Source organism: Tupaia chinensis, unplaced genomic scaffold (genome assembly GCF_000334495.1).
Source record: "Tupaia chinensis unplaced genomic scaffold, TupChi_1.0 Scaffold143906_1, whole genome shotgun sequence".
NCBI lineage: Eukaryota > Metazoa > Chordata > Mammalia > Scandentia > Tupaiidae > Tupaia > Tupaia belangeri.
In genome coordinates this window covers 970327-985307 of record NW_006203757.1, presented here as the reverse complement: position 1 = coordinate 985307, position 14981 = coordinate 970327, and the positions used below count along the sequence as shown (strand labels likewise).

Below are 14981 nucleotides of genomic sequence, written 5' to 3'. Positions count from 1 at the left end.
GTGCGGTTCCCGCCTGACATAGGTGACTTGGTGTCAATATTTAGGTTCCTTGAGCCTTGGCTTACTCACCTATAAAATGGGGATAGTGATATTCGCTCTCTTATAGAATATTCTGACGATGTCGTGAGGAAATCCATAGAAAGCTGGACAGACGCAAATTATATTTCTAATAAATGACAGCTCTTACCCACGGGATTCTCACTATCATGTTACGAGGTTATTGCTCCATTTTTCAGCTGAAGAAACTGTAAGTAACTTGCTTAAGCACACCCAGTTACTAAGTATGAGAACCAGACTAAACAAAATCGATGTATATTAAAATAATATGGTGGGATCAGCAGATGGCATAATGGTAAGATCACTGGACTCCCACATGGCCGACCATGGTTTGAGTCCCGGACCCAGTGGCTTGAAACTCACACGGGGCACATGAGCATGTGTGTCCAAAATCCCAAGAAGAGAATGGAGGAGAAGGAACTACAGCATGGCCATTCACCCTGGGGGGTGATTTCTTGCTGCCTGTCTATCTGGCTATCTCTCTCTCTGGCAAGTACATGTGCCCTATAGCAAAACTCTCTATAAAATAGCAATAATAATATAATTATAAGGCTCATTCTCAGTCGTTTTCTTAGAGCATTGACACAGGAGGGTGTCTACAGGAGCTAAGGAACAAACATGTCGTCAGGTCTCCAAAGGGGAGGGGTGGAACCCTTTGAAGTAAAGCTTATAGCTTGGAAGGACGTAGAGGCAGGAGTAAAAGAATTGGCCAGTGGATGAGCAAGAGACCCTGAAAGGGTGGGGAAGGCCTCGGCAATAGGAGGTGTCAGAGGAAGTGGTGACACAGGAATATTTGTGGTAACCTACAAGTTTTGATGGGTGAGAATATTGGGTCTCTACTGTAAAATGATGTGAACTGCCCTTGACCTGAAGAAGTGGGGTGATAAAATCTAGAAATTGTAAAGACATGAGACTTACTTGCCTTTGATTGGAGAGAGGCTGAGGGGAGTTGAGGACCTGGCAAGGATGGGAGGTCTTAGTGCCTTGTTAAAAGAGCGTGTTATAGTAGGGAGGAAAAACAGCATGACCTGGGGAGGCAGTTGCACAGAAGGCAAAGCAGAAATTCAAATCAATGCGACAGGAACAAAAGACTCCTCTCCGTGGCAGGCAGATCTTGAAGGACTCCTATTTTCTCTGTTGTTTCTAAAATAAATCAGAGTTGACCCCACTGAATTGTTCTAGGCCACAGAATTCAGTGATCAGGAGCCTGTTAATGGGTTTCTTAATGAGAGCAAAGAAAGACCACCAGGGGGCATGGTGGTTAAGGCACTAGACTCCCACATAGCTGACCATGGTTTCGAGTCCCATACCTGCCAGCTTGCTTTCTCTCCCCCTCACTTTCTCTCTCTCTCTCTCAGGTGAGCACACACGCCCTATAGCAAATTAAATAATAAAATAAATATTTTTAAAGTGAGAGCAAATAAAAATTAGTAAAGAGAATAAAACAGACTTCCGGTTTAACATGAGGATGAGAAAAGCCACCTAGAAGGTTACCATATGGCTTAAGCACGACCCCTCAGTGCACAGGTCCCAGCATTACCACCTGCAACACAGCTGGAACCCGCAAATGCTTCCCTGGTATTCCCAAACATTTGAACGACTTTTATATATGATTCAAGGGCAAAGTATCTGCTGGCACAATCATTTCTCACCTCTCCCTTGCTCCTGGCCAGTTGGAGAGCAGCCAAGAGCACGCAGTAAGTGGTGTGAAGTCCCTGGGCTGATGGCTGTGTAGGTTTGTGGCGGTGCAAAGATGAACTTTCAGGGTAGCCATGGCACTACTGTCCAACCCAACTGGTCTACAAAAATGAAGTGTAAGGCTAGCCTCGGATCCATCCCAGTGGTTAAGGTGAACCAGATCCCACGTGGCCGACTGCAGTTTGAATCCCATCCCCCTGGCTTGAAAAATATGCCAGGATCTTGTGTATCTGTGCCCCAAATTCTAACTGGATGGAGAAATGGAGGAAAGAGGATTGCATTAAGACCTATGGGAGAGGATGCCTTCTCCCTCCCTCCCTATGTTTCTTCTCTCTCTCTCGCTCTCTCTCTCTCTCTCTCTCTCCCTTGCACGTGCGCAAGAGCATGTGCCCTCTGGCAATTAATTTAAAAAATGAAGTGCAGTAAAAAATGAGTGAGGGAAGGGACCAGCAGGTAGCATAGTGGTTAAGACACTGGACTCCCACATGGCTGGCTATGGTTCAAGTACCACACCTGGCGGCTTGAAAATCATGCCAGGCACATGTGCCCAAAATCCCACAAGGAAAATGGAGGAGAAGGGATTGAGGTGTGGTCATCCCCTCTGGGGGTTGATTTCTCACTTTCCCTCTCACTGTCCCTCTCTGTCTCTCTATTGAACGCATACACCCTATGGCCAAAACCTTAAAAAAGAAAAAAAGACTTCCTGTATGCTGTGTCTATTTTAACAGAACTATCATTGACAGAAGAAAAACTTATGTTAGATCATATTAATATATAGACATTTTCTTAAATTACATACAATGTGCTTTGGTTTTGACCTGTTGGGGATAAGAATGACAAAACAAAAACTCATTGTATTCCCTAAAGGAAGACTATTAAAACCCATTTAATAAAAATAAAAAAGTTCATGTTAATAATATTGCACGAAATACTTTATTCCTTCTTAATTAAGCATAAGAGATATTTTAAATTATTGAATCAATTCCTTAATGAAAAAGATACATCCTTATGTCATTTTTCCATTCCATCCCACCCACCTCTCCTTTCTTCTCTTCCTTCCTCCTTTTATTTTTTCCTTTCCTTGTCCTCTAAATACATGAAGAAAAAATATTTTATAAAAACGTCAGTGCCAGGGTTAGCAGGTGGCATGGTGGTTAAAGTGCTGGACTCCCACGTGACTGACTATGGTTTGAGTACCAGACCTGGTGACTTGAAATTCACACTGGACACATGTGCATGCATGCCCAAAAATCCCAAGAGGAGAATGGTTTGCTGCGTCACTATTCCCCCGGGGGGTTCTCACTCTCTTTCTGTCTCTGTGTCTCTGGAAAGCACATGCATCCTATAACAACAACAAAAAGTCTATAAGTAAATAAGTCAGTGCCAGTTGGGGCTGGCAGGTGGTTAAGGCACTGGACTATATGACCAGCTGCAGTTTGGGTCCTGGACCTGGCAGCTTGTTTTCTCACTTTCCCTTTCTCTGTCTTTCTCTCTCGCTCTCTCTGTCATTGATCAAATCAAATAAATAAATAATAACAAATAACATTACATAATTCTTCAAAAAAAAAAAGAGTGCTTCTTTCAGGCTTTCAGCAAACACAATATTTAATGATGAAATGTTAATCACTTTAGAATCAAGAATTAGACCATTCTCCCCTATCTTAGCTTATATCTAACAATATACAGGTGGTCCTAGCCAGTGCAATAAGACAAGAAAAAAAAAAATATATATATATACACATATATATAAGACCTAGTATAAGTGAAATAAAACTTGTTATTTCTAAAATATTGCCTAAACGGAATGCACTATGTCTTTTTTCTTTTCTTCCAATTTTTCTTCTAAGCTCTTTAGTAAGATGCCCTTCTACCCTGTCTTAAAACCTCACGGTGGGGGCGATGTCTGCATTTGAAACAGGATGTCTTGTTCCTGGTTTAGCATTGACCTTGCCCAGCTTGTCTTGACAGCTGAGTTGTTGCACTAGGAAGCCTTTCTGCAGGTTATGTTCTATCATCTCTCTGTAAAGCCTGAAAGCATCCCTGGTATTGTATTTACTAGTTTTCAGTAGAGCTATTTAACTAGAATCTGGAAACATTTTCCCTGAGGGCTCTCTTTAGACAGCAGTAAAATGTAGCTGGAGACATACTGAGTAAATGGAAAAGAAAAATCAAATTACGCCAAGAATTTTTTTTTAATCTCCTGTTCTCACAGAAGCCCTCAAGGAGAACACCATAATTCATATTTCATTCATGTGGGTCAGGCAAAAAGCCTCCTCCATAGATCCAATAACCTGTAAGTGTTCTGGTATTGAAATCGCACCTGCCTGCCTTGCTGGGTCACAGCACTAAATCACGTAGCAACGGGCTCTGGTTCAGTTGTATGTTACTTGGGAATGTGACATTGCCAGAGAACAGCCCCGCGTTTACTTCCAAATGGGCACTGCCTTAGGAAAGCACTTTTCTTCACAACCTCCTGTACAGCACTGCGCTCGACCTGCAAAGGCGCTGGCATTTGCATTGGACATATATCTTGTCATTGTGCAGAAAACACCTGTCCGACCGGGCCCCGTAAAGTGCGGCACAGTCAGCAGAACCTTAGGAAAGATGACACAGCAAGCGGAACAGAGCTGGATTGTCCCCAGTCCTGCCTGCCGCGCAGCGCTCCCTGTCCCTTTTCAAAGCAAGAGAACTCAGTATTTGCCCTTCAACCTTCACTTTCTGATCCAGAAACGGACTCGCAGCCTTAGCTGATATTTTAAAGACAGAGACCCAGAGTGTATGCGCTCTGAAGTGCATGCAAGATGATCAGAGACCACGTCCTACTCCTCTAGGGAGTCTCATCTCCTCACTTGCTGCAATGCAGTTTGTGCCATAGTGGTCTCATAGCCCTGTCACATCCAGCCCGAAGCTGGAGCCATGCAGAGAAATTCTGGGCATGCTTAAGAAGGTGAGAGAGAGAGAGAGAGAGAGAGTGAGTGTGAGTTCATTATGCTGGTGGTGCAGCTCTGACGTAGAATTTTTTTTTTTTAAATCCTCCTATGGGCACAGAAGCTCAGGATGCTGGGACTAGACAGGGAGCCTCCTGAAGGGCACTGTCACCTGGACCTAGAAGGGCTGTCAGACCTTTCCCTTCAGCACTAATGCCATTGTAAGGCGATGTCTGTCATGTTGGGAGACACATCTTTTGTGTTTCGGGACCAAGCCTAGTGTTCCCAGAGCGTTCTGCGGTCTGTTCAGCTCAGCTTGCTAAGAAGCTGGAGAAGGACCCGGCCGTCCAATTTATTCTGTCCTGGAAAGGTATTGGACTGCTCCAAGAAATTGTGAAGTCACTCCTGGAATTGTTTTGAACTTTTTTTTTTTTTTAAGTTTTTTAATTTTTCTGTTTCCATGACAGAAAGCTTGGGGACAGTATTTCAAAGAAGGCTTCTGATTTTGAAATTGGCAAGGGCATAAAATGGTAGGAGAGCTTCTCGGCAGGATTCTCAATTCAGGAAAGAGTTTTCCCAACACCTCGTATGTTCAAGACATCCTGCAGAGATGTCGTGGGGAAGCTGAAGTTCTGGCTTAACCCCCGACGCTCGACGAGCAATGGCTGAAAAGGAAAGATGAGCACCTGCAGTCTCCCTCGGGAAATGATCGAGGTTTGCCACAACTGGCTTCTTTGGCTTTTTCCATCAAAATTTGGTGTCTTCATGTGCTGTCCAGCCTCCACCACAGGTCAGATGGAGCTTAGGAGGACGAGGGTAACTGTTCTCTTTGTCTTTGTAAAACGTTGTGTCTATCATCTCTCGCTCTTGCCCACAGCTCGTTGTTTTTACTTATGTAATTCTTGTCCGCAAAGTCACTGGGGTGGGTAGGCGCCCTCTCACCGGTCAGCCTGGTCTGGAGTAACCTGCAGATTTGCACATAATGTTTTATATGGCGGTGATTTTCAAAACGTGTGGCTATACAGAGCATATAGAAACCAATGCCCACGGCAGGGTTTTTCCTGTCTGTACATCTTTTGCTGTCTGGTTGTTATTTATAAATATCAATATGTGCATTTCAAATACTCCGTGGGTAGAAATATGCATTCTTAAGAGCTCAGCAGTTGAACTACTCCTTCCTGAAAAGAATTTTAATTTAAGAAACTAAACATAAAACAGTCGTGCTTTAGAAAAGCCATTGCATAAAAGAAGAGGGGCTTTAGGCAAGGTGGGGGAGAGGTTTGTAAAAAGGTGAAACAGAAGCAAGGAAGAACAGTTGCCTGACAAGGTCATTGAAAGAGCAGTCCAAAGCCACTTTCTCTGCTGAAGCGGTGGGGAGGATGAGCCTACCAACTGGAAACTTCTGAGTTACAGGCTGCAGTTGCTGGAGGAGAGGGCTAAGGAGCAGGTCCCTGCCCCTCTGCTGCCCTGTCGAGGCTTCCTCTGTTCATTTCTCCTTCCCTGTCATTTCTCCTTTTCTGGCTCCTAAGCCAGGTCATCTCCACACAGCTGGAGCAAGACGGGGCACTGTTTACAGGCCATAGACTCTGGTGTAGCCAGCAGCTTGTAAAGGGGACACAATTGTATGATAGAGTTATAGCGTCTTCATAACTGACCTTGACATTTTCCTTTTTTTTTTTTTTTTTAACTTTCCAGGAGCCTAGTAATAAACGGGTCAAGCCCCTTTCCAGAGTCACGTCACTAGCAAACCTCATCCCCCCTGTGAAGGCCACTCCATTAAAGCGCTTCAGCCAAACCCTGCAGGTAAGAAGGACACGGTGGGCCCAGGGCTGTATAGCAGGGGACATCCCAGTCCTACCTAGATTTTCCCCTGGTTTCAGATTGACCTGTACCAGTGCTCATGTCAGCAGAAGTGTGCAAGTGAGGGGACTGAAAGGAGGAGAGGTCTTTTCAAGATGCTGTCTAGGGTTGGGTGGATTTGTGTCTTTCTGTTGGGGCTTTTCTCCCAATTGTGCAAGTGATCTTTAGAGTTTATGAAAAATGCATATTATGAGAAAATGGTGCATGGATTTTTAAAAAAATTTGCACCAAAGTAAATTCATGCTTTAACTCCATTTTTCCATGAGCTGTTTGAAGTCCCCTTGGATTTCAATCACTTGCTCCATTCACGTCCTCTGAGAGATTTTGTCCTAAAGTGTCTGTGGGCCTTCTAAGGAAACCAACACGTGATAGGAGCTGCAGGGCAGCAGAATCTAGTGGCTTCAACTTGGGCCAGGAAACGGTGGCTTTAAGAAAAAAATCCAGCCCACCACCTGGATTTTTTTTAATGGCCTGCAAATTTTTTTTTTTTACACTTAAAATGTTTGGTGGGAAGGGAATCAAAAGAATTTCAGGACACTTGAAAATATTCACATTTCCTTGCCCATAAAGTTTCCTTGTAATATGGCCATGCACATCTGGCTCCTCATGCACTCGAAGGACTGAGTTGAGTAGCTGTGACTGTGACCATGTTGTACACAAAACCAAAAAAAAAAAAAAAAAAAAAAATTCTGTCTAACCTCTTACAGAAAATTTTTGCTGACCTCTGATCTTAGAGCAAGGACCCTAGGGTGGAACTTGCTCAGGTCTGACTTCAGCTCTGTCACCCAAAAACTCAGTCACCTTGGACAGATGACTATGAAAATCCATGACTTGAGGACCACCCTTTAGCCTAGTGGTTAAGGGAGCCAGATCCCACATGGCCAGCTGTGGTCTGTGTCCATTCCCTAGTGGTTTGATAAAACATGTGGGGCACGTGCACATGCGTGCCCTAAATCCCACCGGAATGGGGAAGGAGGGATTATAGTGTGACCATGCCCCATTGCTGGATGTTTCTGTCTCTCTCTCTAGTGAGTGCACATATCCTTTATAAAAGATATAAAGTCTGCGATTTGAGAGATCTTCGAAGTTCTCCTTCACCCCTTCTGTCTGTGTGGCCCCACCTTTTGACCAATATGCCATGGCTTTGCTGAGCCCAAACTGTCCTCTCCACTTACTCGAGGACTCCATCCCTCTCCAGGGCTCATCCTCCGCCCACTGCCCGTTAACTCAGCTAACAGTGTCTCCCGAGTAAACCTCATCCCCTAATTAGCTGCAGTTTGGCTCTGTTTCTCTCGGTGCTCCGGCCCCCAGGCCCCTGGTTATCCCTTGATCCCTTGCGTGGGAGAATGGAAGAGACAGAAAATAAGGTTGTCCGGGGTTGCCAGAGGAAGGGCTTTGAAGCTGGTGAAGAATGTATTTACCTTCTGTCCCTCATGACCAGTCCCTCAACTCCCGAGACAAGTGCTCTGGCTTCCCCGGGAAGATTCATCATCGCCCTAGTCCTGCACATCTGTTCCTTGGCTGAGTTCTGCTTTTTGAAAAAGTTTTAGCCTAACCGCTTCATTTCATCCTTTCCTCTCCATCCTGGGGCTGTGGCTCAAGGTCGCTCTGTAGTTATTTCCTCCTTGGTGATGAGAGCTGCGTGTCCCTAGCCATCTCTTCCCATGGTTTCTCCCAGGACAGTCCGCCTTCTGCCAAGGAAGACCCTCGCTCCTTTCACAAGCATGGAGTGAGCCCTCATCATGCCTCAGGTTCTCCTTCCTGCCCTCGTGCTGCTGTGTTCCAGACCGAGTTGCTTCTGGTGGATTCACGGCGGTGCTGGGCCTGTGTCCCCATGGCAGTCATAAGCTGGACCTCAGTAGCCGGCCAACTGTCACCTACAGACATCCCCAACTCTCTCAGTTGTCCTCCCAGCACCCGGCCCCTTCACTGCCATCGCCTTGCTCGGCTTCTAGGCTTTTGTGGCCATGCTCCAGGACCTGGAGGTTGCCGGCTGTGCCTCCTACTTTAGATCAGCCCTGAGGGCAGATTGCTTCAAGATCCTCCATGGTCATGCCTTCCAACCCTTTCTTTTGGCTCCCAAAGCAATTGTTATTTCTCTTTCTGCTGTTTCTGGGGGTCCTCCAGAGGGAACATTATGGGAAATATCTGATCACTTTGGAAATGTGCATTGACCTAGGGAGGTAGGACAGGTTAGAAAAAAAATCAAGCCATTGCTGAAATCTGGCAAACTGCGGCCAAGCAAGGATGAGAGAACCAGACCCAAAAGAGGGTCTGGTATGTGGAAATTGTTCTTTAAAACTTCAAAAATAGGGACCAGCAGGTTCAGTAATGGTTGAGTCACTGGACTTCCACATGGCCGACCATGGTTTGAGTCCCAGACCTTGAAACTCACATCAGGCACATGTACATGCGTGCCCAAAATCCCGAGAGGAAAAATGGAGGAGAAAGGATTATGCCTTGACCATCTATCCTGGGGGATCATTTCCCACTTTCTCTCTTTGTGTCTCTCTGGTGAGCACACATGCCCTACAACAAAAGTTTCTCCAAAAAAAAAAAAAATCAAAAATATTTTTTGGCAAAATACTTTCTAAAAATATTATAATAAGTAGCTAACTCCAGGCTCCACAGAGAAGATAGAAACAATCTGGCAGAGAGAGAGCAGTTATTCCTAATTTTTATGTATTTAGACATAGACAGAATTTGAACAATATGCTTATTTTTTAAATTAATTTATTTTTTAAAATATTTTATTTTATTTATCATTATAGTTATTTTCAATTTGTCCAGAGTGAGATACAGAGAGAGAGAGAGAGAGAAAGAGCAAGCCACCAGGTCCAGGACTTGAACCGTGGTTAGCCATGTGGGAGTCCAGCACCACTAATCACCACACCACGTGCTAGCCCTGAATAATAGGCTTATATTCAAGTGTGTTCTTGAGGGGACCAGAGAATAGAAATATGCCCCTGAGATTGAATGCAGAGCTAGGATGATCCGTGACACAGGAGACCGCCATCTGGCCCCCCACATGCCTCCCTGTGGATCTGGGTGCCTGCGTGCGAGTTCTGCCGCGTTAGTGCCAGGCCTTATGTCCCAGTAATTGGCTCAGAGTTTCATCGCCTCCCTCACAGCTAGACCAGGAGAGGGTGCTAATGTCGCCTGGGGAGCAGTGCAGATAAGGAGGGAGAACAGCCCCAAAGAGATCTCGGGGGCCACTTGACATCCTCTCCCGTTGTGTCTAAGTCTTGGTGCCCACGACTAGGAAGGGACTGAGAGCAAGGAGTGCTCTTCCCCCAACTTCTCAGCAGCCATTCATTCCTTACCCTTGTGTGTGTGGTTTTTTTATACCTTTCGTATTCCTAAAAGGATTTGGCACTGTCGTTCAGCAGCTTGGTTTTCTGCCGCAGTATTCTGTTTCCTGGTTTCTGGCACCTTCGAGATACGTGTCATCCCTTCGGATATCCAGTTATGTCTTTCAGGTCGGGTTCCCTTAATTGCAGGAGAAGAGATGACTTAGGTCCCAACACGATGCTTTAATCAATAGCAGAACACTTAGCAGTCCTTCCCCGGCTCCTGGAGAGACCACAAGTTAGCCCAGGAGGATGTCAGGAGAGTTCTGGGCTGGCAGCCTCGTCCAAAACCGTTAAAAACCCAGTCGCAACTGTGAGGGTCCTTGCAGCCACAGTTTAGCAAGACACTGCAGGATTTGTTCTCTCTTGCCCCCCTACCCCATGTGGGCTGGGGGCTTGGGGCTTAGCACAAAGGCAGCGTTTGTGGATATTGGGGAGGGACAGCCCGACGTCGCGGCGCTCTGTCTGCCTCTCTCCAGGAAGGGTAGCGCTGCCGGTAGACAGATGTCTGGATCCCTCTGGACCTATAAATCGCCTCCCTGGCCTGCCCGAGAGGAAAATCTAGCCCAGCTCTGAAAGGAGCCAGTGCATACTCCTCTGGTGTGGAGTAAGGAAGGCGAGCTCACCTTTGGTCAGCCACCGACTGGCCCCTTCCCTCCTCGTTCACAGCCAGCACGGCTGGTGGACTCATTTGAGCCGAGTCCAACCCGTGCTGTGGAACGCTGTGTCCACCTCACTGTGATGCAGCTCCTCATCCTCTTCGGGCATGAATACTTTACTTTCCTGTTATAAAAGTGTATGTTCATTATGGAAAAATACAGAAAAGCAGAGATAAAAAAAAAAACAAGTACAGCTTTCCACTGCAAAACAACCCCTGTCCATGTTTTACTAATTTCCTTCCAGTATTATTCTAGGCATCAGTACATAACCTGCACACCCTGAGTCTAATTTGGGGTTACTGTCTATCCGGACGTAGTTCTTTCTGTGTGATTTGTTCCCTTTGGGCTTGAAGCCTCCCGTGATGACGGTGGGGGAGCAGTTTCTCTCGTCTCTCCGTCTTGGGCTCATGTGTTTTTCCAGGCTATGTAGTTAGGTGCATAAATGTTCACCTTTGTTACCACTACAGCCTCTTAAGAGAGTTTCACCTTTTGGTAAAATTAAATATCCCCGCTTATTTCTTTGAATGCTTTTTTGCTTTGGAATTTTCTTTTCTTTTTTGGCATTTTGCTTAATGTGTTTTCTTCCATCTCTTTTTAATCCTTCTTTTGTCATTTAGCTGGATGAAAGTTTCTTCCTTGCTTAGGAAAAGTATCATATCACAGTTATTCTTGAAAAATGAGCTTTTTAGAACTGTTTATTCTTTTAATATATTGATGTGATTTATTTTGCATCACCAATACCCTGTTAATGAATATTTAGGCTGTGAGTGTTTTATAGTGTTAAATAACTCGATCAGTTGTCTCTTGAAGGCATTCATCCTTTTTATTTTTTAACTTTCTTTCCCTCTTTTACTGTAGTCATTTATATGAAGTTACACAAAAATTAATCAGTGGCTTTTACTACATGGCTATGACATATCAACTCTGTTGCTTCGAGTAAAGAATCAATAATTACTTCTACAACATTCAAGCAAATAAAGCATTTGTAAAGAGACAGTATCAACGGAGACTTTTTTGCACTTGGGACTACTCCATTATGAACGAATGCCAACCTTGAAAACACAACTCCAGCATAAGCGCAGATACCCCGTGAACAGATAAGGAAGTCCAGGGAGCTCATGGTTTACCAAAGGGGTGAAAAAGCAAAACCGATTTTATACTGTGGGCCTACGTCAATGAATAAATAAAACCCCATCCTTTTTCTGTATGTAACACATAGATTTGTTTCATTCACTTCAAAGAATGAACTTAGAAATAGATGGAGAAGAGTTGATAATCAGCTCCCATGTGTAATGCTTATTCTTCTCTTTTTCTATCACTTTCCTGATGTATTTAACACAAGGAGGAATGACTTTTTGGTAAACTGAGCACGTGAGCCTACAACGGTCTTGAACTCTGGCAAGTTACATGTATCCCATATTGCTTTGGGTTTTCCATCTCTTCTTTGCTTCAAACCCCCCCCCCCCACGCAAGTTTCTTCTTCTTTCGAGCAGCCTGTGCATTTTCAGCTTCCTTTTTGGCTTTTACAAAGTTGTGGCAGGCAGCTGCTTTTGCCATTTCTATGCCAAGCTCTCGATATTCCATTTTTCCACAACTTGGTCTATCCTCTTTTCAAGGCCTGACTTGTCAACTTTTTTCTTTTTGACGGGGGTCATATCTATCATCGACTCCAAAATACTGTGTAAGCTCCTCCCACTGGGTTTCATTGGAGGACTTCTCACTCTGACATTCTCCATTCTTCAATTTATCTTCTCTGGAGCATTTTCTTATTTTCCCCTCTGCATCTCGAGGTTGGGGTTTTCTGTTCAGAATGTCTTTTATGCAATTCTTGAAATGTATCCCACCTATTTAAAGGAATTCCGGAAGGACACTCTCCATGTGCATTTGCGTTTGCCTCAGTTTCAGGTTTTGATCCATCTGAGGGGAGATCTGATTCTGTTTTGCTAAAGGCCCCATCTTCTTTGCCTTCCTGTATGTTCCATGCAGTTCTCTGACATAGCTTCATCTTCAGGAGTCGATGCGACATCACTTTCATTGGCAGTGGCCCACTCCACGTATTTTAAGGGTCAAGATTGCAAGAGAGCAGCTCTACAAGGTACCCTTTTCCTGCTGGTCTGCACACCCCGGAACTCTGCCGGCTCTCTGGCAGTGGTGTCACACTCCCATACCAGGAGGGGAAGAATCCCCTCCCCAACTGAGCACTGCAGACTCCAGCACAGGCCTGACTCACGTGCTGCCATTCCTAGTAAATGCAGCTGTTTTCAGTCAGGAAGTGGCCACCCGGCAGCCATTTTAAGATCCTGTCAACATTCGCTTGGCCGCTTTTTAAAGTACCTTGTATAGTGCTTTCTTTTCTGATGCTATAACATCGTAAGACAATTGAAAAATATAGTGAAACATAGAAGAGGGAGTAAAAAATCACTATAATTCCACTTTCCTATTATCATAAAAGCTTTTTTATTTTTTTTTTTTTGAGAGGTTTTCGCTATAGGGCACATGCGCTCCCCAGACAGACAGAGAGAGACAGAGAGATAGAAAGCGAGAAATCACCCCCCAAGGGGGATGGCCATGCCACAATCCCTTCTCCTCCATTCTCCTCTTGGGATCTTGGGCACGCACACACACGCGCCCAGTGTGAGTTTTAAGCTACCGGGTCCGGGATGCGAACCACGGTTGACTACGTGGGAGTCCAGCAACATAGCCATTATGCTAACTGCTGGTCCCACCATAAAAGCTTTTTGTTAATGTCTCAGTACGTACTCGGGCAGTCTCTTTTTTTATTATATACCTGAATGTATTTCCTAAACAGCAATCATAATCCTACTCCATATTTTCTTTAGTCTTAACAGTGTAATATAGCTTTTTTTTTTTTTGAGAGATTTTCACTATAGGGCGCGTGCGCTCGCCAGACAGACAGAGAGAGACATTAGAGACAGAAAGCAAGAAATCACCCCCCAGGGGGGTTGGTCACACTGCAATCCCTTCTCCTCCATTCTCCTCTCGGGATCTTGGGCACGCACGCACACGCGCCCGGCGTGAGTTTTAAGCCACCGGGTCCGGGACACGAACCGCGGTCGACTACGTGGGAGTCCAGCGACATAGCCATTACGCTAACTGCTGGTTCCCAACAGTGTAATATAGCTTTATAGGATTTTGAGGGTTTTTTTCTGAGGTTTTTGGCATATGCACTTGCCGTAGAGGGAAAGTGAGAAATCACCTCGTTGGGGGGTGGCCACACCATAGTCCCTCTCCATTTTCTCTCAGGATTTTGGGCACACACACACACGCATGCACATGTACCTGGCGTGATTTTTTTAAGCAGCTGGGTCTGGGACTCAAACAGCCATCAGCTATGTGGGAGTCCATCACCTTAATCACCACACCACCTGCTGATCTCTGTAGGAATTTTTTAAAAATAATTATTTTATTAATTTTATTTATTATTACTATTTTCTTTTTAATTTGACCAGAGAAAGAGAAAATGAGGAAGCAAGCCACCAGGTTTGGGACTCGAACCGTGGTTGGCCATGTGGGAGTCCAACGCTCTAACCACCACCCCACCTGCCTTTGTGGTTAAAGCCTCCCATGGTGACTGTGGATGAGCAGTTTCTGGCTCATAGGAATTTTTTTTAATGTTAAGTATTTTTCATGAGCCCTAATCTACTTTTTAAAAAATTTTTGCTATAGTTGTATGTGCCTACCAGAGACAGAAAAAGTGAGAAAGTTTACCCCCCAGAGGGGATGGCCATGCTGCAGTTCCTTCTCCATTTTCCTCTCGGGATTTTGAGCATATATGCACATACACCCACCATGTTTTTTCGAGCTGCCAGGCCCAGGACTCAAACCTTGCAGTTGACCATGTGGCATTCAGCCACCTTAACCTCCATGCCATCTGCTCGTTCTGTGGATTCTATTCTTAATGGGTTCATACAGTGTTTTTTCAAAAGGATGTCCCAGTTTATTTAATCATTGTATTGTTGAACATTTAAGGTGCTTGTTTTTTTCCGCTATTATAGACGACAGGACTTTAAACATCCTTCGCACAAAGATTGTGTGGGTCTGTATTTCTTTCTTTCCTTCGATTATATTCCTAGAAGTGGCATTTTGGCCAAAGGGTATGCACATTAAAGTCCTTTGATAGAGATCAGCTTCCGTTCTTCATTTGTGTCTGTCTTGCATGGAGTTGCTTCTCTATTTTCAAACCCATTTCTCTTTTGCCACGGTTTTCTCCTTGGCTGTGACATCTTCACAGGGTTGCTTTCCCCAGGGCCTCTCGACTTTTCCCCGCAGGTTTTTTTTTTTTACTTAGTAGTCTTTGTATCCAGAGTGTGCCCGTAAATCCTGCAGGGTGCTTCGATGTGCTCAGGTACGAGCTATTACTGTGTCTCTGTGGTTGCTAGCAGCGGGGGCCCTCGCTTCTCCCCGGCTCT

The 14981-nt window shown here is 44.9% G+C and overlaps 1 protein-coding gene and 1 pseudogene across 3 annotated transcripts in view; one reads left to right on the top strand and one right to left on the bottom strand.

Annotated features, from left to right (window-relative positions):
• Positions 1–14981, top strand: part of ARHGEF3 (Rho guanine nucleotide exchange factor 3) — a 207100-nt gene that overhangs the window by 146354 nt on the left and 45765 nt on the right. For 2 of the 3 annotated variants that reach the window (XM_027767068.1, XM_006165351.3), the window contains one exon: positions 6378–6485. In XM_027767068.1, coding sequence (XP_027622869.1) covers positions 6378–6485 — 108 coding nt within the window. Of the gene's footprint in view, positions 1–5254; positions 5499–6377; positions 6486–14981 lie in introns of those variants that run through there. The other variant, XM_006165350.3, reaches the window with a different exon arrangement.
• LOC102479707 (protein FAM204A pseudogene) overlaps positions 11592–14981 on the bottom strand; it is an 18244-nt pseudogene continuing 14854 nt past the window's right edge.